We start from the raw sequence: 25207 nt of genomic DNA on the forward strand, positions 1-25207 counted from the left end.
TGATCTTAAAAGAACAATCTGGCAACAGATTAACAATGAAACGGAAATGGAGGAAAGAGAAAAGCCTAAATACCTGAAGGCACGTGGCATGGGCTCTCCTGTACACCTCTATCAGCTCTGGCAAGTACTTTTCTTTCATTGTCTGAAGCTGCAATGAATATCAGCATAGTAAAATAAGAATGGCATCATGTCAAAAGAGTTGACACACAGAAATGCAAGGTAAGCTATTTTTTAGCAATATGCTTAAATGTCTTAGTTCACCACAACAAGAAAGCCACATCACACGACATTCATGACGAGTGGGATTGAATTCTGACATTGCTTAATCCTCAGACTAGTAGACAGAGGCAAGGAAAAAATGACAAAATTCCATGTAAGCTCCTCAAAACACATTGCCAAAATGGGGATGTATGGTGGCACAGCAAATCATAATGGATCAACAATTTGGCTGTTAAATCACGCATTCAGAGTTAGGAATTGATTTTGAGCATAAAATCAATTGAAGAAATTTGGTAGTTGAAGCTTCCTCCGAAGCACAATTTTTATCAAAATCACTTCCCAACTAAGTTGTTGCAATTTTTTGCAAGAAAAAAATTAATGAATGAAGAAATAATGTACAAGGAAGAAAAGGATACTGCCGCAACAAGAAGTACAATAAAATCAGGCTAATAAATCCATCCAATCACCCTGACAATCAGAGAAACAACAGCTGCTAGAAGAAGAAGAAAATACCCTATAAAATGCAAAAAATATAACCATCTCCCAAATCAAATGAATCTGCGTTAAACAATCATGAAAAATGAGAGCGTTCCCCTCCAATGAGACCACCTAGAAAACAGCATAAATTATACATCCCCATAACCTCCTCACATCCTTGAGCCTCCCAATACCAAAACCTCTAAAAAAATCAATAAGGCCTCCTAGGAACTAAACATCCAACACTCACCAAATAAACTAAAAGCTTGTCCACAAATAATAATGTACAAATAAATGAACACGAGACTCATGACAAGCATAACAAATCACACATGTCAGGAGATAAAGCAGTTGCAGATCCAGGATCTGCAGTCAGCAGAAGCTGATGGTTTAATAGAATCAAATTTTACAATTATCATTTTTATCATAAACTATTATAATATTATTTTAGACATGACATTGGAATACTAATAAAAAAAATTCAGTTTTTTACTACATTCATTTTGGACCAAAAAAGGAAAAGCAATTCAGGAATCTGGTTTTAAAATACAGAGTTTAATCATAAAAATATCAAATCAATATAGCAAAAATAACAATATAGGTTCACCTAAAATTAAGGCTCATATTAAAATAACTCAAGGCTCTAAAAGAATTTAATTAAAATTTCAGGAAATATTGAAAGAAATCTAAAATGAGTTATCCATAAAAAATATGAAATCAGTATGACAATTAAGGGTGTTACAATTCAAGATCAAATACAAAGAGAGAGAGAGAGAGAGAGAGAGAGAGAGAGAGAGAGAATTGCTGCACAAGAGGCACACACAACACCTTTGCCTTTATGCTATTTATATATATATTTAATACAATTGAACTAATCAATAAACCTAACCTTAATAATAAGACAAAGACTAAAGTGCCCCTTAACTAAAATATTACAATATATATGATATTATTTAAAAAAGGGTTCATCACAAATTAGGGCTCATAATAAAATAATTCAAGTCTCTCAAATTTTTTAAAAACTTACAGAAAATATTGAAATAAATCTAGGAATCTGGTTTAGTTGAGCCATGAAAATATCAAACCAAAATGAAATAAGAGTCCAAATAAATAGTTTTAAGTAAGGATTCACCTCAAATTATTAGACTTGCTGGACCTGAGATGGGGGAGACGCAGAGAGCAAGATCTTAAATTTCAATTTCAACTAAAATTTTGAAGCTCTGAAAATACAGAAATTTTGATGGAAATTTCTAATTTCAATGTTAATTTCGCTTTCAATTTGAAAAAGCAATGGAAATTAGCAGTAAAACATAAAATTCTTTTATAAACTTTAGAAATGGCTAATAAACATAATAATGTAAGTTTTGGAAATAATGTATTACAACGAGGTGCAATAGAAATATAGTATGTGTATTAAACATATTTGTATATAATGTGTGTCTTAAACATATTCAATTAATATAAATGAAATTGACAAATCAATTAAATATTATCTATTATAAAAATAAAGATAATTTAGACATTAATGGTTAAAGAAAATGTAGTACGATCAATTTTTCATAAAATGATAAAGCCTTTGTTATTCACAAATCAATTAAATATTATTTATTATACAAATAAAGATAATTTAGAGAAGAATGGTTAAATAAAATGTCGTAAGTTCAATGTGTCATAAAATGCAAAAGCCTTTTTAATAATTCTTTCTTCCAATAAAAAACAAGATAAATTAAGAGAGAAATTTCATTTTGCATCTAATCTCATAGTTGAATTCCAAGGAAATTATATTTCTAGAGTAAAAATTTTGATGACAAATTTCGCTAAAATTTTGAGATTTCAATAAATTTCGGATGATTCATTTGAAATTTTGACAAAAATTATGTGAAACAGAAATCAACTGCCATTTTGATTTCAAGGGGTGATGAAAAGAAGAAATTTTGATGGAAATTTTGACAATTTCATGGAAATTTAAAACCATGGTCTCTCTTCAGGCCCATCTGTTTTCCCTCCCCCTTCCATCTCAAATCCCAGGCTTTTGGTTTCATTCTTTAATAACAAAGGCCTGGCTCCCCCCAAAACCCTGTGCCCATATTTTACCCCCTGCTCCTCCCAAGGAGCTTGGACCCTCTAAAGAAATAAATATAAAAATCAAAAATAAAAATAAAAAATAAAAAGTAAAAAGTAAAAATAGAACTCCTAGGAACCAGAGCTGACACTTAGGAGGTTCAGGACTCCTCTGCTGCCTCACTCACAGCAACCTGATCCAAACCTGGCTTTGATCCCAGTGAACAACGAAACACTTTTGGATTTCAGTTCTATGAATCCAGAAACACCAAACTTTGATGATTTCAGAGGGACAGACAGTGTCAGCAATCAGTTCAAGGACCATGTATATAAATGGGTTCTCTGGAGTCTGGAAAGTTAAGATGGTGAGCAAGGCTATTGGAGTCTCTTTTGATGGTTTTGAGGACAAAGCTCTGTTTAAGAAAAAAAAAAAGAGAGGAGAAAGCAAACGTTGTAAGAGGAATGCTTATAGCAGCAAAAAGAAAGATAAAGAGTAGGGAATTGAAACTGGAGTTTTCTCTTAACTATGATTAATATGATGGAATGGGAGTTCTTCAGATCCTGAGGTGGCTGGCTGCAGCAGGGGATGTTTGTTGGACTTTTGACTTACTCATCATTTTGAATGTCAGGGGCCGCAATGACAAAGCCAAAAGATCTGTCATGAAGATTTGTTAAAAGAATGGTGAAGAGATGTAATATGTCTGCAGGAATAAAAGTTGGACACTCTGACAGAAATCTAATCACCAGAATCTGGAAACAAAACAGCAACAGCTAGATTCACCTAAAGGCTGACAGCAGCGCTGTGGGGATCCTGGTTTTCTAAAAGGAGAACATTGTTGAACTGGTTGAGCATACAATCAGTCTTCTCAGTGCCCTGCCTCTTTAGGTAGTTGGACAAAAATTTTTCCTGGCTATTTACAGGTGTATATGGAACAGATGAAGGCCCTAGAAGTCATTTATGGTGGAATGAGCTCTATGAAGCTAAAACAAAATGGGATGCTCCCAGGTTATTGGAGAGGATTTTAAAATGGTCCTCTCCCTGCTTGAAAGATTCAGGGGAACTTCGGAGAACACAAGTATGAGAGATTTTAGGGACTTTCTTCATGTGAATGCTCTTATTGATCTCCCCCTTATTGGGGTCAATTTTACTTGGTACAATTCAAGAGAAACCCCATCTTTCTCAAGATTGACACGTTTTCAGCCTCAACAAGCTGGGAGGAGTGTTTTCCCAAGGTTGGCAAAAGGCTCCTTGCCAGGCCTACCTTAGAGCACTTCCCCTTCTTGTTAGGCACTGGAGGAATTAAGTGGGGACCAACTCCCTTTCGCTTCAAAAAAAGTGTAGCTTAAGCTAGAAGATTTTGGGAAACTTGTCAAGGAGTGGTGGTCCATTTCTCACTTTGAACACTCTGCAATTTTCATTCTCATGTCCAAAGCATAGGAGATAGAAGGAAAACTCAAATGGTGAATAAAATATTTTTGGTGATATCCATGCTAAGGAAGAAACCACATTGAGGAGAATCCAGGATCTTGATGTTCTTGAACTTTCTCAAAGCCTTAACAATGAAGGAAAAATAAATCCTCTTGAGAAAATAATCACTTGAGATTATTTATATGGAAGAAATTGTTTGGAGACAAAAATCTAGAGCCTTGTGGCTTAAGAAAGGAGACCATAACACCAAATTTTTCCATCACACAGTCAATGCCCATAGGAGATAGGACACCTTGAACAGTGTCATCATCAATGGTGAAACTTTTGATGGAGGGGGCATAAAGCAGGCATTTGCAATTTCTATGAGACCTAATGAGGGGTTAAGCTTCAACAGAATCTGGAACTCCACTGCTAGGTGCTGGAACACCCCTTTGGCCAGGAAGAAGTTCTTTGTGCTTTAAAATTTGCAATAATGGTAGAGCTCCAGGCCCCCAGGGTATCACCATTTATTTATTTATTTATTTATTTTTACAAGCAAATTGGGAGGTTCTCTCCAGGCCAATGTTATCAAGATCTTCGATGACTTCCATTCTGCTGACAGATTTGTGGACACAATAATTCCACCTTTATTTTGTTGATCCCTAAGAAGACAGGCTGTTGACATCAAAATATTCATCTTATTAGCTTAGTCGACAGTGTTTACAAGCTTCTATCAGGAGTTCATAAATCGACTGAAAAAAGCAACATGGAAGTCATCAGGCAACACCAACATGCCTTCGTTGAAGGAATTCAAATCATGGATGTTTCCCTCGTTGCATTGGAAATTGAGGATTGTCACTCTAGATCCAGAAAGGGTGTAATTGCCTACAAATTTGACACGGAAAAAGGTTTTGGTCATGTTTTCTGGGATTTTCTTGTGTATGTACTGGTTTTGGGAGCACTTGTACAAGTGGATAGAGCAGTGCATCACCACTTGGTCCTTCTCAATTCTTGTCCATGGTTGCCCTTCAGAATTTTTCACTCCTCTGGGGTATCATGGCAAGGAGATCTCTTTTCTCCCTCGCTCTTTGTCATTATCATGGAAGTTCTTAGCCTTGCAAAATTCCTACTGATCAAGACTTTTAAAAGGGCTGACGGTGGAAGGAAGTGAGAGGAAAGTGGAAGTTTCTCACCTCCTCTTCGAGTATGATACCATGATTTATGGGAAGCAGAAGCTCATCAAACCCTCAACATGAGATACTTACTTATTTACTTTGAAGCAATTTCTGGATTGAAAGCCATTTTGGAAAAGAGGGAGCTCATTCCCTTTGGAAATGAGAACAATGGCAACCTCTTGGCTGGTATCATGGGAACATTTCCTTTGAACTACTTTGATCTCCCTTTTGGTGCAAAGTTTAAGGAAACAAGACATGGCCTCTCCGTAGAAGAGGGAGAAAGTCCAATCTATCTCAGTTTCAACAAAAGGTAAAAGGAGTTGTTGAAAAATTTGAAAAAAGAAAGTGGCTGTTTGGAAGCATAACTACCTTTCTAAAGGCAGTAGACTCACTCTCATCTAAAAAACCCTCTCCAACCTCCCAGCTTAGATCATGTCCCTCCTCCCCATTCTTTATTATGTGGCCAAAAGACCATAAGACATTCAGAATATATTTCTTTGGAGAAATACAGGGGTGGTTTTTTAGGGTAACTAATCCCAAGAGGTGGGTGTTGGTCTCAAATCTCTCACTCTCTTCAACAAGGCCCTCTTGGGCAAGTAGATGTGGAGATTCATGAATGAGGTGTTAATTTGGAGAAAGATCATTGCTTTAAGTATGGCCAAGATCACAATGGGTGGACTCTAAATGGGCCCATGCAGTCCTATGGGTTCAGGGTTAGGGAATCTAATAGGAAGGGATGGAACAGGTTTTTCACTTTTATCCACTTCCATGTTGAAAATGGGAAAAATCCCTTCTTTTGGTATGATTTCTAGTGCAGCCCATTCTACCCTCAGCTCTCAAGTCCCTGCATCTTCAACCTTGCCTGTAACAAAGATGCTTTGGTGAGAACTTATTATGTGGAACATTCCATCAATGAGCTAGGTTGGAACATTCCTTTTGTTCGAAGTGCTCATGATTGGGAGCTCGATGCTTTTGCTGATTTTCATCGCAGCCTTTATAGAAATGTCCCCAGTAGGATAATTCCAGATGTGCCCTTATGGAAGCTCAATAGAAATGGTAACTTCATAGCCAGCTCCTTCTACAAGCAGCTGGGCAGGTGCTCATCTCCCTTGGAAAGCCATTTGGAGAACCTCCCCCCCCCCCCCCTTCTCTCTCTTCTTGGGAGGCAGATTGGGGAAGATTCTTACACTAATGGATGCTGAGACTGTTGACTGCTTTCTGCTCCATTACATCTGGACTAAAAATTTGTGGAATTTGGCCTCCGTTATTTGGGACAGTATTGGTAACTGCTGAACATGTGGGAAAGAAAATATGGGCTTGGAAGGGTATTTATGCAAATAGAGAAAGGAAAAAGCCTTGTCCTTGATTCCTATTCCTATCACCATCTTTCGAGTTATGCAGAGAGTGAGAAATTCTAGAGCTCATGAAGGAACTTCTACTACTTCCACAACCCTCAAGGATAGATGGCTTTCTACACTTCCCTCTTGGTTTAGATGTTTGGTGGCAGCACTTGCTGAACACACACCAAATCTTCGTTCTCTTGGATATACTGTCACACTGTTAGTTGTTTTCTTCTGTTTTTTTCCTTTCCAATCCTGCTTGTAAATGGATGGCAGCCCCTTGGTGCCCTTTTAATGAATTTTATCTTTTTCATGATAAAAAAAAATACCGCAAGGCTAAGAACTAAATATTGTAAATGATATGCACCAACGACAGGTGTGTGGTGTATACGGTGCTATATATGCAATACAATAATCATATCAAGTAAATTCAATTAAAGATAAATGAAATTAGTAAATCAGTTAAACATTAATACTCGTGCGAACATAAATATTTTTTGACATAAAGGGTTGGAACAAAATGTTGTAGCTAAAGAAATCTGGTTTTCGCAACAGCTGAATGGACTCTCTCGCTCACTGCTGGCAATTTGCAACAATAACCTCCATTCCTTCCACCAATTTTAACTACTCAAGTCTTCTGCTATCTCCATGAATCAGGAAGGTAATACATCCTCTTATCACCATCATCACGGGGGGGAGAATATAAGATGGAGTATTACCAAGAATCAGAAAAAAGGCTGAATGAATATGGTTAGAGATGGAGTATTCTTGATATTTTATTGGGAAACAATTAAGGTTGACTTGGGTGGGTGATTTGAGTGCGCACATCTTGGAGTTTGCTTGGAACGGATGGCTTTTCATAACTCTCCCATGGAAAGAGGCATGGGTTTGGAAGCAACTGAAGGATTTATGGTCTGCAAAATCTGATCACCCATGCTTAAAAATCAAGAGGGTCTTTAATAGGCTTTTAGTATACAAATGGGGTGTTTCATAGTCATTGAAAAGTTACAAGGCAATGGGATAATTTTTCTGTGAGGATTCCATATGGATTGAAAGCTTGAGGATGGTGGCTTCTTCATAAATCTTGGGAAGATTCATTCATGAGGAAGTTTACTAGAACATTATGGATAAGTATAGAGATAACTGATTCAGGGAAGGATACTGGGTTTGTAGCGATTGTGGACTGGATATCATAATATTCCTGAAGAAAATTCATCAGGGGAGATAGGAAAGGAGAGGATTAACCAGTCCTTAACACGCTGATTCATAAGCATAATTACAAAATTCTGAAATCGGGCACTTCTCACGGTTGGGCATGGCAGTTTTTTAATAGCCCTGACCAGAGAGTTGAAGTTGGGGGACAACAGAACTATTGTAGCTGTCTATTTAGAGCAAGGATATTACAGTCCAAAATGAGGAACACATTGTTATTGAATTCTTGGTTGCCAATTCAAATGGGCTTAAGGAGAATTTGGGGTTTTTAGGCTGAGAGGGATTGGATCTGTTGACTTGCCCCTCTACTTCCATCCCTCATGTTAAATGTGTTTGGGAAGCCAAAATACCTCATAGTTCAAGGCCTGAATTTGGTTGGCCACCCTTAATTGACTTAACACCAACAATCTGTTATAGAGAATCCAAGTTTTTAAATCTCTTGACGTGCCTGTGGGGTGTTATAGTAGTGACAAGTGACATTCTCATCTATTCTTGCCTTATTTAGCATAAGTTATTCAGACTTTTTGGTGAGAGTTATATGTGCGCAAGTTCATTGGAGGCTGGTTGATTTCTTTCAGAGGTTTTGAAACATGTTAAGGATGCTAGTAAATTGTGATTTTGTGCAGCGACTGCAGTCTGCGCAGTGTTTTGGGATGCATGGTCGCAGAGGAATCTTGTGTTTTTGTTGATCTATTCATTTTCTTTGGTAGAAGCATGGTTTTAAATTTTGATTTTAACAAAAAAATTGAGACCCCAAAAACATGGAAACTTCATTGTTGATTTTGATTTTATTTTTAAAAAATGATGGAATGCAAGTGTTGGCCCAAGTGGCACCCCAAGACGGGGTGAATTGGATTTTATAAAAATGAATGTGCTTGATACAAAATTTAAAGCAAATTAAACAAAGCAACTAAAAACACAAATATTGAGCAATAAAATCAAAGATAGTAGGGACAAAGAAATGCAAACTCTTTTTATGGTGATTTGGCAACCTTGGCAACTAGCCTACATCCACTCTCTCAAGGCAAACCACATTGAGGTTCCACCTATTCCCCTTGTTTTAACAAAGACCAAGGAAATCAATACAGCCCTTGTTTTTCGGAGACAAGGAAACCGAATACAACCCTTGTTTGTCAAATACAAGGAAACCGAAATAGGAAAATTTACAAGACCAATTCCTCAACGAATGATTTACAAATTGAAGCTCACAAAAGAAACTATTAAAGAATATGCACAATTATGGCACAAGAGTTCTCTAGAATTTCTCTTAAGGATGAACAATTTAGAGCACAAAGAGATTAAGAGGAGATTAAAAGAGAAGTGGAAGTCTAAGCACTTGGATATTCAGTATAAGTATGTTCTCTCACGTTCTTAAGGTTTTTTAGGGCATATATAGAGAGATTTGAGAGAAACTAGTCGTTTTCTACCCATTGGAAACTTTTTCAGGTCATGTCGGTCAACCGCTTACTAAACATGGTAGCACTTATAGACCGTTGCAAGCAAAACTTGCTAGAACGGTCGACTGCCTTCAGGGGCTGGTCGACCGCCTCTAGCTTCTACCTAAATGGCCCATCGATCGACCACTCTGGCTACAAGTTTGGGTTTAAGTCTTCATTTTTTTTTTTTTTTTTTCCGATTCTCCAATGTTAGCTCATTTTTGCCATGCCTTTAATATTCTTAAGAGTTTTACAAATTAAAACACATTACAATTGAGAGAATAGAAGTACAAATAAATCATTTTAAGTTGTCAAAATCTTCTCACAACTCTTTAACTTCCATGGCTTAATTCTGTTGAAAACAACTTATGCACAAAGTCATTAGTAAACAATAGTTTGTTATCATCAAAACCAGGTTAATGAAACCTGAAGGCTAACAAACAGAATTATTGTAGCTGTTGTTTTAGAGTAAGGATATTAAGGCCCAAAATGAGGAATGCATCATTATTGAATTCTCAGTTGCCAATTCAAATGGGCTTAAAGAGAATTTGGGATTTTTAGGCTATAAGAGGGATTGGATCTATTGACTTGCTCCTCTACTCCCATCCCTCGTGTTAAATGTATTTGGAAAGCCAAAATACCCTCAAAGATCAAGGCTTGAATTTGGTTGGCCACCCTTAATAGACTTTAGCACCAACAATCTGCTATAGAAAAGCCAAGTGTTTAAATTCTTGACCTGTCTGATGTGTTATAGTAGTGACAAGCGGCATTTTCATCTATTCTTGTCTTATTTAGCATAAGTTATTCAAACTCTATTGTGAGAGCTATACATGCTCAACTTCATTGGAGGCCTGTTGATTTCTTTCAGAGGTTTTGAAAGGTGTTAAGGGCAGCCTAGTGCACAAAGCTCCCGTATATGCGGGGTCCAGGGAAGGAACGGACCACAATGGGTCTATAGTACGCAGCCTTACCTTGCATTTTTGCAAGAGGTCATTTCCACAATAACTGCACAAAATCACAATTTACTAGCATCCTTAACACCTTTCCGCACAAAAATCACAATTTACTAGCTCCTTAACACCTTCTGAAAGGTGTTAAGGATGCTAGTAAATTGTGATTGTGCAGTTATTGTGTCCATGCGATGTTTTGGGGTATACGGTTGGAGAGGAACACCTGTGTTTTCAATGGTTGATCTATTTATTTGCTTTGGTACAAGCATGGTTTTAAATTTTGATTTTAACTAAAATGTTGAAACTTCAAAAATATGGAATTTCATCGTTGATTTTGATTTTATTTTTAAAAAAAAATGATGGAAGTTAGTATTAAAGCATGAAAAATTTATTTTATGAAACTTTCAGAATTTGTTAATGCACAATGATGCAAGATTTAGAACTAATATATTGTAAATAAAATACATTGAGTGAAAGACATGTGGTGTATAGGGTGCTGTAATAACTATATCAAAATAACCATATCTAACATATTAAATTTATAGAAATGAATTCATAAAACACTTAAATATTGGTAATATGCAAATACTAATAACTAAGACATAAAAGGCCGAATCAAATGTTGTAACTAATTTTCAAGTTCAACTTCGTATTAAATTTTTAAAGTCTAATAGCTTTTGGTCATCCCCTTCTGGTAGTCGTCTTTCGTTTTCTCTTTTTTCTTCCCCTACAAGAAGATTTATTAAGACAAATTTTAATCTCAAAGTAAATTTGACCTATAGTCCAATTTTCAAATAAATTTCATCAAATTTTCAATATTTTGATAAATTCTATGATTAATAGAAATTTATCACAATTTGATTTCAAGGTTGGTGGAAAGGGAATATTTTGATTGAAACTTTTACAAGTTCCTGGAATTTAAGACTTGGGCCAAAATTTTCTTTCTTGCTCTTGTGTGGCCATGTTCTTCTAGTAATTTTAATGGGATTTGTTTCTCCAATTTTCTGCAGAATTGGCTGGCTTTGTTGGTTAGTTTCTTCTTGTTTTTTTTGCCTCTTTTTTCCTCTGTCAGTTATTATCCTTTTTGGTATTCTTTAGCTGGATGAGTTACCCTCCTCATTGTACTTTCTCTCTTTTTGTAATATACCTTTTTTTAATTAAAAAAATAAGGCTGAACTACTTAAATCACTTCAAAATAGAATCATGTATAATTATTCCTCCACGATAATAAATAGAGAATATATTATAACCTTTAGGCAAATCAAAAAAAAAAAAAACCAGCAAAAGAAGATCTCAATTTTTTTGGTAATGGTTGATTTGTCGTTGGCTTTAATAGACATCATTGTCCCACACCAGTACATAACTAGGCACAGGTTTTTCATTCTTTCCCATTGGTACAAAGTCCAAGAACTTAAATTTCAATTTCAACTAAAATTTCAATGCTTCAAAAGTATGGAAATTTCTACAGAAATTTAAATATTGATTTCAATTTTTAAAAAAATAATGGAAATTAGTAATAAAGCATGGAATTCTTTTATGAAACTTTAGAAACTATTAAATGGACATAATAATGCACTATTTTTATAGCAAAAATATTATAAACAAAATGCATCAAGGACGATTGTGCAGAGTATAAGGTGCAATGACTAACTATAATATAATAACCACAGTAAATGTATCCAATTAATGTAAATGAAATTCAAAAATCGGCTAAATATTTGGTATACAAATATACATTATTTTAGACATAAATGGTCAAATAATATATTGTAGCTAATATCTAAGTTGAAATTCTCATATAATTTCAAAAGTTAGAAAGCTACAATTCATAACCTTCTTGTAATAATCTTTGGTTTCACTATTTAAAAAAAAAAAGGGATAAATTAAGGAAGAATTTTCAACTCAGGTTTTCAATCTTAAAGTTGAATATCAAGATTAAAATTTTGACAGAATTCATTGAAATTTTGAGATTTTGATAATGATGAATGATCGGTGGAGATTCGACAGAAATTTTGCAAAATGGAAATTGTTTGCCATTTTGATTTTGAGGGTAGCAGAAAGCAGAAATTTTGACAGAAATTTAATACCATGAGAGACACTCTCATCAAAGTCTATAAAACAGTTGAAGACCATAGGCCAAGGAGAGGACAGCCCACTAAATTCAAAAAATGCCCCAAGGGAGTTCCAGCTGTCTGCCATACTTCAGTTCTCCTTCAACCACTCAAGTGAATGAGGGCATGGGTGCACTCATCATCTCCACATTCTCCAGTTGCACTTGGCTCTTCCTGAGAGAGCTGTTGATGCAGTGGCCACAGTGAGGGCAGAAGCCCCCAGTCTTCTAGGTAGTTGGGTTTTCATTTGCTCCGGCAGAGAGCAATACCTTCTTCACCACACCAGGGAGAAGAGCGGTTGGGGTTATTTGCTAAGAACCAGCAGCAAAGGCCCTCTTAATGTTCCTAGGAAGGATTCGACAACCCAACTCCTCAGCAAATGAAGGGATCCAATGCCATCCTTTAGAGATGAATTCCTTGGGGAATGTGATTTGCCTCCATCCTCCTCCATTGATTTCAAACAAAGCAAGGAACAAATCATTCTCTTAGAGTTGGAGCATCAGGGTTTTCTCCCCATTCCTCTTCCTTCCAAACCAAGAAAAGGGTTTGTTGCTGGCCCGATTCAGTCTAGTTCGGCACTTGGGATATCTGCAGCTGACGGTAATCTCCAAGATTTATCCACCTGATTAAAAAATCAAAGGAACCATTCCACCTCTACCACCCCCAGGAAAATGGAAACCGTTCTGTCCTTTTGGTATTCGGTGATCATAAGCAAATTGACTAGTTCTCTATCAAGAACCACGTTGAACAATTTCCTTTCCACGACAACATATCTTCATGCATCAGTTGGCAAGAAAGGGGCAATAACATTGCACGACCCATAGAACTTCAACAATGGCATGGGGAAAGGGGATAGGGGGAGGGGGAGCAAAATTTTTAAATCTCGCAGTATAATTTCAATTAAAATTTTTGAAGTTTCATAACAAATCTACAAGTAATTTCCATCATTTTTAAAAAAAATAATAATATTGAATTGACATCAAGATCGAAATTTCCATCAAAATTTCTATATTTAGCAACTACTTTCTCCAAGACATGTCCGTATTCACATTATTCACATTCAAGGTCTTGCATGCCTAAGCAAGAAGCATCAAGCAAGCGAATACCATGTTGTGAAGTGATTCTAGAAGTTTGACATCATCATACTGAAGGGAGTTGCGGAATGGCTCTAAGATCTAGTTGTAGTGCATACGGATAACAAAAAAAATAATCACATCATGCAATCCCTAATTACATGATTAGGATTATACCTGCAAGATCTGTCTAATTTGATCCTGAATCTGCAAGTACGAAAACGAGCTCTTGAACACAACCAAGAATCTTCTACTTTATTCCTTGAACACGCCTTACTCCTGAGAGAGTGAGCTCATAAGTGGCTACTAGGGTTTTCGTCTCTCACGAAAACGTCTGCCTCTGTTAGAGTTTGCTCGTCTCCCCTAGCTTCTGAATGGAGCGCGTGTATATATAGGCTACAACAGGGACCTCTAGGCAAATACAACTAGGGCTTCCCACGTAATTAATAATTCCTAATCCGACCCGAATTCATCCTTAATTATGTTAATTATAATTCATACCACTAAAGAATTATAATTGCACTCCCTATCATATTCAAAATTAAATTTCAAGCTCCTATTATTAAATACTCATTTATCTCCCCACGTAAAGATTACAGATACTTGTCTATTAAATTAAATTACTGACAATTTAATTAATTGACATATTTATTCCCTGAGACCTTCCACTTAACTTATTTGATGTGCAAGATTCAAAATCCATCAGCAGGGCTTGACACAATCAAAACTTATAAGCTTCCTCAAGGGGGTATCATCAATCCCAATACCGGGATGTGGATTCCATCAATAATTAATGTTCACCATACACATAATGTCATCACCCAACTCACTGAATATTTTGACCCATAAAGAATCTCACTCTTCTATGAATCAAAGTAATAAACACTATATGCACGCGTCCAATAATCATATCAGGATGCATAAGCACTCATAAAAACCATGAGGTATTAATTGTTTTATATACTCAGTATAAAAACAATTACCCCAATACAATCCTGTTCAATACACATAAAGTGTACTAGCACAAGGAGTTGGAATTGTACCATTCCCAATAGTCAAGACAGACCTATTAAAACCTTGTGCTACAGTCCTACCAATGGTGTGTCCAATTTCATTTAAGACTGTGAACAATAAACTTATATTCTATAAGAACTGATGATCTAATCTTCTGCGTATAAGTCGTACTGTACACACTAGATCACCTACTATATAAAACAAAAGACACACATAAACAATCGTTAAATAAATAATGTCAAGCAAACACTGCTCACAAAGATTCTCCTTAAAATGGAATAACTGAAGTTATTAATAAATACTAAAACCGATTACATAAAGCATGTCTTTCAGTATAAATCCCTAACACATACAATGGTTAAAGAAAAAATGCAAATTTGTCATAACAAATTAAGAGTCAAGTGATCTTAATAGGGGAAGATGGAGATCACTAATTTGAATTTTTTTTTTGTTAATATCCAATGAGATAGCATATTATTGATCACTTAAAATATAGCATAATCAATTCATACACACACACACACACACGGACTCCAAAGCATCCAAATAAAAGAAGTCAGCACAATTCATAAGGGATGAAAAAAATGAGTCATTAGAAATCACCTCCATGTAGGCTTGATCATGCCAAGCATCTGCAGTTGCATGTACAGTTTGAGTCCATGCCTCTCCTGATCCTACAAAGAGTTCAAACAACATACTGGAAAATTTTTCTTTTTCAAGTGAAAAATAAATAGAATATTTTTAAAACTATAGTCATAAATTTTGCTAATTCTGCCAAAATCTCAATTGAAATTTTGGATTTCAGGAGGGTTCAAAATGAAATTAAAGTTCAAATTATTTTCTGCAAAATTTTGGCCCATATTTCTAAAATTTTGAGAATTTCGGCGGAAATTTGGGGTTATTGGCTGAAATTCTAAGAATTTAACTTTAAAACTTGGAGGGGGGGGGGGGGGAATATCTTTGGGGCCTATTTAGTCATTGAAAACAGTTTTAATTTTCCATTATACTTTTCCAAAAATTTACAAAAAGTTCAGTTTATTTTTCAGTGTTGCAACATTTATATAAAAGAAAAAAAAAAAAAAAGGGCCAGCCTCGTGTACAAAGCTTCCCCATATGCGGGGTCCAGGGAAAATAATTTATTTTTCATTTTCAATTTTTCAAATAATTACAAAGATGCCACCTTGTTTTTCATTTTTCTAAATTTATACAAGAAGTCTGGATAACATCTTTTTATTAGTTTCTAGATTTCTGATTTCTTGTATAATTTTTTGGAAAATTGGAAAACAAGGTGTGATTTTGTAAATATTTAGCACTAGAAATGAAAAATGAATTTTTTTTTTTTTTTTTGGCAACTAATCACATCCTTTATTTTCAACCTTTTTAATACAAATCTTGGAAAGTGAAACATAAATTAGCATTGTATAATTCTTTCAAAAATTAAAATGGAAAACAAGAACTATTTTCCACGACTACCAGGCCCTTGGATTTTTATTTTGTTCCTAAAGTATTCATAATTATCTGTTTTAATAAAACAACAACAACAACCAGCCTTAAGTCCCACTCAGAGGGGTTAGCTGCATGAATCCTTTTCTACCAATTCAATCGATCGAGCCCTCTAACTTAAGAGCTATTAAATCCTTTCTCACTACCTCACTCCAGATTATTTTAATCTACCCCTACCCTTTTTAATACCAGAAACAATAACTCACTCCTCCTCACAGGTGTGCTAGTAGGCCTGCGTTTCAAATGCCCAAACCATATAAACTACCCATCCCTTATCTTGTCCACGACTGGTGCTATTCTTAATTTATTGCATATATGTTCATTCCTTAATTTATCTTTGAACATTAGACCACTTATCCACCTTATCATTTGCATTTAGCAACTTTTACTTTTTGTACATGTTTCTTAGTTGCCCAACATTCTGATCCATAAATCTTGGCTAGCCTTATAGTTGTCTTATCGAACTTTCCTTTTAATTTTACGGGTATTCTACGATCACACAACATGCCTAACGCACTCCTCCATTTTACCCAACCTGCTTTAACCTATGTATCGCATCCTCTTCAATTTCCATGCATTTGTATAATGGATCCAAGATATTGAAATCTACTAGTGCTATTAATATCTTGATTATCAAGTTTAATCTTCTCTCTAATACTCTTCCTTGCGTTACTAAAATTACATTTCAAATACTCTATCATATTCCTACTTATCCTAAAACTTTTAGACTCAGACAATTCTCTAAAGTTATAACTCAGATTCCACACCACTCCTACTTTCATCAAAGAAGACAATATCATCTACAAACAATATACACCAAGGAATCTCGTTTCGGATATTCCTAGTGAGTTCATCAATCATTAAAGCAAAAAGATAAGAACTCAAAGTAGAACCTTGATGTACACCTATGTGATTGGATATTCTCAAGATATTCCCCTCCTATAGTCCTAACGCTAGTCGTTATCTCATCGTACATATCCTTTAATAACCACAGTATATCTACTGCAAACTCTCTTCTTTTCTAAAACCCTCCAAAGAACTTCCCTACATACTCTTTCATAGGCTTTCTCTAGGTCAACAAAAGCCATAGGCAAGTCCCTCTTCTTTTCCCTCAGGGCATGTTTGGTATCGTGGTTGTTTTTCTATTTTTTGCTTCTGTTTTTCCACAATGAAGAAACATATTATAAAAACGTGCTTGTTTATGTTGTTAGTTTTCTGTTTTTGTTGCTGATTTTCAGTTGTTTGTCAAAAAACTAAAAACCAGATTTTATAGTTTTTAGTTGTTTTGGCAACTTATTGCGAGAAATTTTAATATCTAGAAATAGTTTTTTGAATTAAATTATTCATTTTATACACTTTTAATTTAAAATAAAAATTAAATGATCATATGAATTTAAATATAATCAAAATAGAAATATACATAAATTTCAAAAAATAATAATAAAGCCAATTAAAAATGTTTTACTATTTTTCAATTGTCATGTTCAATAACATTTTTGTTGTAAAGTAAATTTTGAAAGTAAAATAATTATAATAAATTTTATTTTTATCATAGTAATTTTTTTAATGTATATTATTTGTAATTTTATTATTTTAATCATATTTTTATTATATTATTTGATTTAAAGATGAAAATGAGCATTGTTAATTAAGTATTTAATTTGTATTAGTTTCATAAATGTTAACCAAACAGGATATTGATTTCTAGTTTTTAGTTTCTATTTCTGATTTTTGGTTTTTGTTTCTGGTTTTCGTTTCTCTAATTTTTGACAGTGATACCAAACGACCCCTAAACTTTTGGATTGATTTTCCTTAAAGACAGATAACTTCGGTTGTCAGTCTCCGAGGCATATAACCCAATTGATTCTCTGAAACTATCATTTCTATTCCTATTCTTTGTTGAATTACCCTTTTCCATAGTTTCATTGTATGACTCATAACCTTAATTCCGCAATAGTTGAATATCACCTTTGTTTTTTTTATAAAAGTATTAACATGTTTTTCCTCCATTCCTTCAACCTCGATTTTTATAGTAATGTTCATATACTTCCTTTATCTACTTAACATTTCCAAACTTCAATTGGTATGTTATCTAGTCTTATAGATTTTCCACTTTTCATCTTTTTTAAAGTCATCTTAACTTCAAGGACTAATTTTGCAAATAAATCTCACATTTTCAGTTTTTTCCTCATTTCTCACTTCCAAGCTCAAGCTTTCAGTTTGGTTTTCGTTAAACTATTAATGACAGTATCTCCGCCACCGCTCTTTAATGTCTTCTTCTTTGATTAATACCAAGGTCTTAAATTTTGATTTCGACTCAAATTTTGAAGCTCCAAAAGTACGAAAATTTTGATTTTGATGCCAATTTCGATTTCGATTTGAAAAAATAACAGAAATCAGTAGTAAAGCATGAAATTCTTTATGAAACTTTAGAAATTGTTAAAAAACATAATAATGTAAGTTTTAGGACTAATATATTGCAAGTTAAATACATCTATGTTGTGTATAAGACTATGAGTTGGAAAAGTTGTAATATAGTATGTGTATCAAACATATTTGTAAGATAATGTACAGTAAACATATTCAACTAATACAAATGAAATTCATAAATCATTCAAATATTATTTATTATACAAAAAATGATAATTTAGACATAAATGCTTAAATAAAATACTGCTGTAAGCTTATTTTTTCATATAATTTCAAAAGCATTTATAAATAATATTTTGTTTCGATAAAAATAAATAAAATAAATTAAGAGAGAAATTTCACTTCACTCCTAAATCCCTTAATTGAATTTCAAAGAAATTTCATTGTGTAGTTAAAATTTCGACAAGTTTCATTGAAATTTCGAGATTTCGATAAATTTCAAGATGATTCATTGAGATTTTGATGAAAATTATGCAAGACGAAAATCGACTGCGATTTTGATTTCGACAACGACTGAAACCGAAAATTTTGACAGAATTTACAACAATTTTTTGGAAATTTAAGACCATGCTTTTCACACACAGCTGGTCCCAAGCCTAAGTAAAGAAGGGTTGCATAAAGTAGCTGACAGCCAACATAAAACTCGTCAATATCTATGACATAAATCCTTTTATTCACTAGGCATCCCCTACAAGCAATGCAGTGCACTTATACCACCCAAGTGCAATGAAAAATGGGTAATGGTCGGCTAGGTCGTTGCCCCGAAGAAATGTGTCATGTTTGTTCCAATACAGTGTCAAATATGCAGGAGTTCAAGCATCAAGAAGCTAGTTCAGGAGGCCTGGGCCAGAATAGCGATTTGGAACATAGCAACACTTACCAATAGAAGCATGGATATAGTTAACACAATGATTAGAAGAAAAATTAACATAAGCTATGTTTAAGAAGTTAAGTGGGTAGGAGAAATGCTAAAGAAATTAAAATTCGGGATCTAAATTTTCGTACACTAGGGAGGAAAAACATAAGAATGAAATAGAAATCATTGTAAACAAGGACCTAAAAGACAGTTTTGTATATATTAGAAGAGTAGGAGATGGAATCATAAAAACCAAGATGATCTTAAAACAAAAGATAATAATTGTCATTTTTGCTTACACTCCTCAAACGGGGTTAGCAGAAAACCTTAATAGACAATTTTGGAAATATATGGATAAAATTGTACATGGGTTGTGAAAATATTTATAAGAGTGGATTTAACTGGTCACATTAGAGTGGACAAAATGGTAATGAAAGAATACATGGAGGACATGCACTTGGAAATAAGAATGAGTTTTATAGGATCTTGGAATTTGCAACATCATATGATCTTATACAATGAATGCATGCTTTAAGAGGACAAGAAACTTAATAACATTCAAGAGCAAACAAGATATAAGTGGAATAGATTTTTTCTTAACTAGAAGAGTAGATCTTTTATCATGTAAGGGTTGTAAAGTTATCCCAATTGAAAGTTTAACCACACAACAAAGTATTTGTATTAGACATATGTAAGATATCTAGGTGGTATACTTAAAGGGAGAAAATATAGGAGATAACATACAGAAACACTCTTGGAGTGGGATAGCTAGTTCTATTTAAAAGATAGAAAAAGCGGCTTTAAGAAAATCAAAAGGAATATTCTCAAATTGTAAAAGTTGGTGCCAAAAAGCTATGAAGACAAAAAAAAATGTTGTTTTAAGACATTGCAAAAATATAGAAACATGGAAACCTTTGACAAGTATAAATAAGCACAAAAGTAAAATGGCCATTAGTAAATCTAAACATAGAGGATATAATAATTAATACAAACCAGACAAAAGTGGAAGGGAAGAAAAAAATATTTAAACTTGCTAGAACTAGTGAAAGAAAGAGCAAGAACTTAGGTAATATCAAATGTATAAACAATGAGGATAATGATAGCAAAGTTGCTATAAAAAGCTATTTAATTTTATGAAAACCAAGTAGAAATTTCAAACTTAGAATTAACAAATTAGTAAAGGGCTAAAAATTGAGTTTTAACCTCAAAATTAGGGTTAATGAAGTTAAGTTTGCATTTGAAAAGATAAAAAATGGAAAGGATATAGGTCCAAATGGCATCCTAATTGAAGTTTGGAAATGCATAGGCAATAATAGAATTATTTGGTTAACTAATTTATTTAACATAATTATAATAACTAAGAAAATACCAGACACATGGAGGAAAAGCACTTCAATGCCTATACACAAAAATAAAAGAGATATTCAAAATTGTAATAACTATCATGAAGTTAAATGCATAATTCTTACAATGAAAGTTTGGACATTGACCAAAGACTGAGAAACAATGGTTTCAAAAAATTAGTTTGGTTTTATGCATAGGATATCAACTACAGAAGCTACATCTCTATTAAGACGATCAATGAAAAAGTTCAGGAAAGAGATGAGGGACTTGAACATGATTTTTTTCACCTAGAGAAAGCATATGGTACTTGAGAAGTTCCATGGTGAGTTTTAGGAAAAAAAAAAACAACAAACAACAAACAAAAGGAGGATTGCAATAGGTAAATATAATGATGTCATTAAGGATATGTATGACAAAGTAATGACTGGCGTTAGGACTGCAAGTGGAGAGTTTAGGAAATTTTTAATCACAATAGGTGTACATCAAATGTTTGTGCTGAGTTCTTATATTTTTGCATTAGTAAGATCTGTGCTGAGTTCTTATCTTTTTGCATTAGTAATGGAAGGACTTAAAGCTGTTGCCCAAGATCCATCCATTTGTTAGAAGATGTTGCCCAAGATCGTGCCAAATGGCAAAAAAGGATTCATATAGCCAACCCCACCTAGTTAGACTTAAAGCTTGGCAACTGTTATATATTTTTAAATTTTCCAAAGTTCCATCCATAATTTCTAAAGTTTACCATAGCTTTCCACTGTCTCTTAAATCAAAATTTCTATAAATTGAGACCCTTGACATTTCCATAAAAATTGAAATTTTTAATCCCTTGCTGGCAACTTCAAAATGATCGGTATAGATTTCTTCAGTTTATGCATTAGATATCTCATTTAGCTGGGGGTGTTAGGTGCCAATGACCCTCTTCAACCAGAATACGGCTGATTTTAAAATTTAAGATGATGGATTGTGCAGAGAATCAAAGAACACAATGATTTTGGAGCAGTATAAAGATTCAAAAACAACAGCTTTGTTTAAAATACCTGGCAGGGCATCAGAAAGCACTAATTGTGACTGACATTCTTGCTTCTGCTGATTAATTCCATTCTGAAACTCCAATGAGGTACTTGATGTTTGAAGCCTTTGTTTCATAGCTTCCTGCAATGATTTACTATCCTTTTGCAAACCCAGTAGATGACGTAACTGCACTGGCTGCAATGTCTGCTGCAGGGATTTGTGTTGTGCAGCCACAATGTCTGCTTGCTGAAGGACATTCACTGAATTTGGAAGCAACTGCATGTTCAAGGAGTCAGATTGTGGTCCAACCAATTTATGCTGTTGTTGCACTCCAGAAACATAATTTTGGGGGCGCGGTAGCAGTTGGAATGAATTTGATCTGTCCTGACAGGACAAGGACACTTGCTGCTGCTGCTCCTGCTCCTGCCCTAAAACACTATTTTGCTGCCAAAATTGCTGATTCAGCTGCATATCTGCGGAATTCGATTGCAGCCCCATTAGACGCTGATGCTGCTGTTCTGGCAATGTTTGCTTTAGAGAGTATTGAAGCTGAGTTGGTTGTGATTGGATCTCCTGCTGGTGTCGGTTCTGATGATGGTACCTAATATTTGACTGCATGAATGAGGGATAGGGGCTTGGTTGCTGGGACTTCTTTAAAAACTGATATCGCCCCTGCCACTGCTGGTGACTCTGCAGTGGATGACTTCCAAGCACTTCCCACTCTGCATTGGCAAAACAATTTGATTGCATGCCTTGTCCAACTGAATTTTTTAATACTTCATGTTGAGTGCTGGACACATCTTGCAAGTTATAACTCTGGCCAACATCATCTAAAATGGTGGCTTGAGTTACTCCTGCAACAGATAGTAGAACTCAATATTAAATTGGCTAGTTCCTCCACCCAACAAATGAAATTTGTCATGTACACCGTAGCATAACTGTCAACAAACCACTACAGTGCTTAAAAAAGCATAATGTTAAATTATATTCAAAATGGCCAAAGCAGGCAGCAACTGATAGAAGCTCAAAAATCCAGTAGTGGAAAGTTACAAAGGACCCATGTTGTATGAGGTATCAAACAGTATGCTTATATAGTTATATGTGATCTACAATCATGACATTCGTAAAGACACTAGGCACTGTCAACACAAAGCAATGTCACATACACATTTTCCCCTATTATGAAGTTATTGCTAATGATACAACCACTGATCGTGACAAAAAACCTAAAAGTTACACTTGGACTCTTCACATGACCAAACCAAAAAAAAAAGTGCAAACACAAACTAAGATAATTATACACGTAAACAGGTAATAATTAAACTAAAAGTTACACACAGACTCTTCACATGACCAGAACAAACAAAAAAGTGCAGACACAAACTGAGATAATTATACATGTAAACAGGTGATACAACCAATTTCATGTTTTTCTCTTCAAAAGAAAATGCAGATACTTACTTTGTATCAATGTTTTACCAGCAATAGAGCAACACAGGTCTCATACTAAATCAATAGGTGATGATAAAACATTCTAGCACCCTTAATTTTCACAATAATGCTGTTATGAAGATGAGATTTTAATGGTGGAAAAGCCAAACCATTTTAACCACCTGTAACAATCATACAATATAATTGTAGCCCTGAAAAGCAAAAAGACAGTGTAACTCCTCTGTCGAAAAGACTACAGTAACTCTCCTGACATTGTCTTTATAAAAGAATGCATGTTCGCAAACCTCAAACATTTAAGACCTTTAATTAAAAATATACAAATAAATGATCAAGATATGCATTAGCAAGATCCAAACAGCCAGTTATGCCGCTTTCATGTTTAGGGGCATTTAAAAATTTGAATTTAATAAACAACCCCCCCCCCCCCCTCCCTTCCTACGGCTCCATTTTGTTAAAATGTGTCTCCAAAGTTGTTACCTTGGTTGGAGGAAGATGCAGCAATACTGGGGGTAGATGAGCTTTCTGTTGGCATCATGCGCTGATATATTCCACATATAATTATCCTGAAAGCATTGAACTTTTAAGCTACTGTAATCAAATCTACAAATTATAAACATAAAATGTTAAAGAAGTCCAAGTGGATAATAATTCATATAGAAAACAGAAGCTTTGCAATTCATGTATGAAGAGAATTTACCAAATTTATGTTTTAAACTAATAAGAAAGACTGATTTCCTTCGATTATGTCCCGCTCGAGCGCTGTTGAATCACGGCCGCAATGCAGGATCGACAATGGTTGCAGAAACGGAGGTGAGTTGATTTTGAAACCGTTCTTATTACTTCTGAAGCAGTTTGAAATAGAAATTAGAACAACATCCAAACGAGATAAAGAAAGGAACCCTGACAAAGAAAAAAGATGAAATTTTGGAAAAAGCGAAACAGGGGAAGGAACATCCAGAGAGCCGCCACAGATTTCAAAACTCTAGTTCTGAGAGCTGCAGACCTGTGATTGGCGAAATACCTACCTGTGAGGGTAGATCAGAGTGACAGAGAGGCAGAGGGGGGAAGGAGTATGGAGGAAGGCGGAGGAGGGAACGGGAGCCAGGGTGGGGCAACGTTGGAAACGCATACGTTATTTGAAGAAAATAATAATACTTATACCTGCTGATGACAAACGATCATTAATGTTTAACCAGTTACAATAGTTGATTTTTTCACGCGATGTACTGCGACGTAATAGAATATGATTTGCATAAATGAATTTTGTGATTTTTTATTTCACTAGTAAATGCGTTTTCAATTGTGTATATAATATTTCGTAAAATAATTTTATAATTAAAAATAAAAAACTTATTAATGAAAATTGAAAATTAAAATAAAAATTTAAATTATTTTTCAAATTACCAGCTCAGTCGCAAGCATGCACAATGCACGGCTTCACGACTTCTGAGTGATAATTTTACAAAATAAATTAATAAATAAATAATTTTTAAAAGAATAAACAAATATATTTCAAAAAATATTATTTCAAGATAGTTATGGGTATATTTTTTAAATATTTATGAATAGTTATAAGGATATTTTTTTAAATATTTCTCAGTAGTTATAGGGACTTTTTTGAAAATTCATGAGTAGTCATAGCGGCATTTTGATAATGTTAAAAATCAAATCAAAAAAGGTAAAATCTTCTTTCTAATAGTAGATGTAGCCAAAATAAAATTTTTAAAAATATGAGATATGATATGATTAATCTAACTAACATTACATGAAATATTAAACTTAGCCGTGTATGTATTATTATGGATAAAAAAATATAATAAATAGAATTTTAAAATTTTTATTTTACATGACTTCTTTAAATAAAAATATTAATAAATCTAATGTAATTTTTAAATTGTGATAAAATATTTATAATTATTTTTTTGTTTGCTTAATAATCAATTACTGATTTTTTGAATTTTAAATAAATTATTTGGCAATATTTCTTGGTCAATAATATTTTTTAAAAATTTTAATTTTCCAATGTTATATACTTCAAAATAATTTTAGGTAACAATAGAAAAATTTACCTACTTTATTTTAAGGTATATCTTTTATTTAGTATTCACAATACAACTACATTTATTTTATTTTTTAAT

General features: G+C 34.1%; 1 protein-coding gene across 5 annotated transcripts in view; it reads right to left on the reverse strand.

The window, feature by feature from the left end:
• The window catches only part of LOC131160490 (mediator of RNA polymerase II transcription subunit 15a-like), a 28054-nt gene extending 3856 nt beyond the window's left edge, over positions 1–24198 (reverse strand). For 2 of the 5 annotated variants that reach the window (XM_058116244.1, XM_058116240.1), the window contains exons 1-6: positions 24095–24198; positions 23767–23911; positions 23547–23632; positions 21644–22471; positions 15080–15150; positions 74–148 (exon numbers count right to left, since the gene is read on the reverse strand). In XM_058116244.1, the coding sequence (XP_057972227.1) occupies positions 74–148; positions 15080–15150; positions 21644–22471; positions 23547–23604 (1032 nt within the window). In that variant the 5' untranslated portion in view covers positions 23605–23632; positions 23767–23911; positions 24095–24198. Of the gene's footprint in view, positions 1–73; positions 149–15079; positions 15151–21643; positions 22472–23546; positions 23670–23766; positions 23912–24094 lie in introns of all 5 variants that reach the window. The other 3 variants (XM_058116241.1, XM_058116243.1, XM_058116242.1) reach the window with 3 other exon arrangements.
• Positions 24199–25207: the final 1009 nt, after the last annotated feature.

This window comes from Malania oleifera, chromosome 7 (assembly GCF_029873635.1).
Source record: "Malania oleifera isolate guangnan ecotype guangnan chromosome 7, ASM2987363v1, whole genome shotgun sequence".
NCBI classification, from domain to species: Eukaryota; Viridiplantae; Streptophyta; class Magnoliopsida; order Santalales; family Ximeniaceae; genus Malania; species Malania oleifera.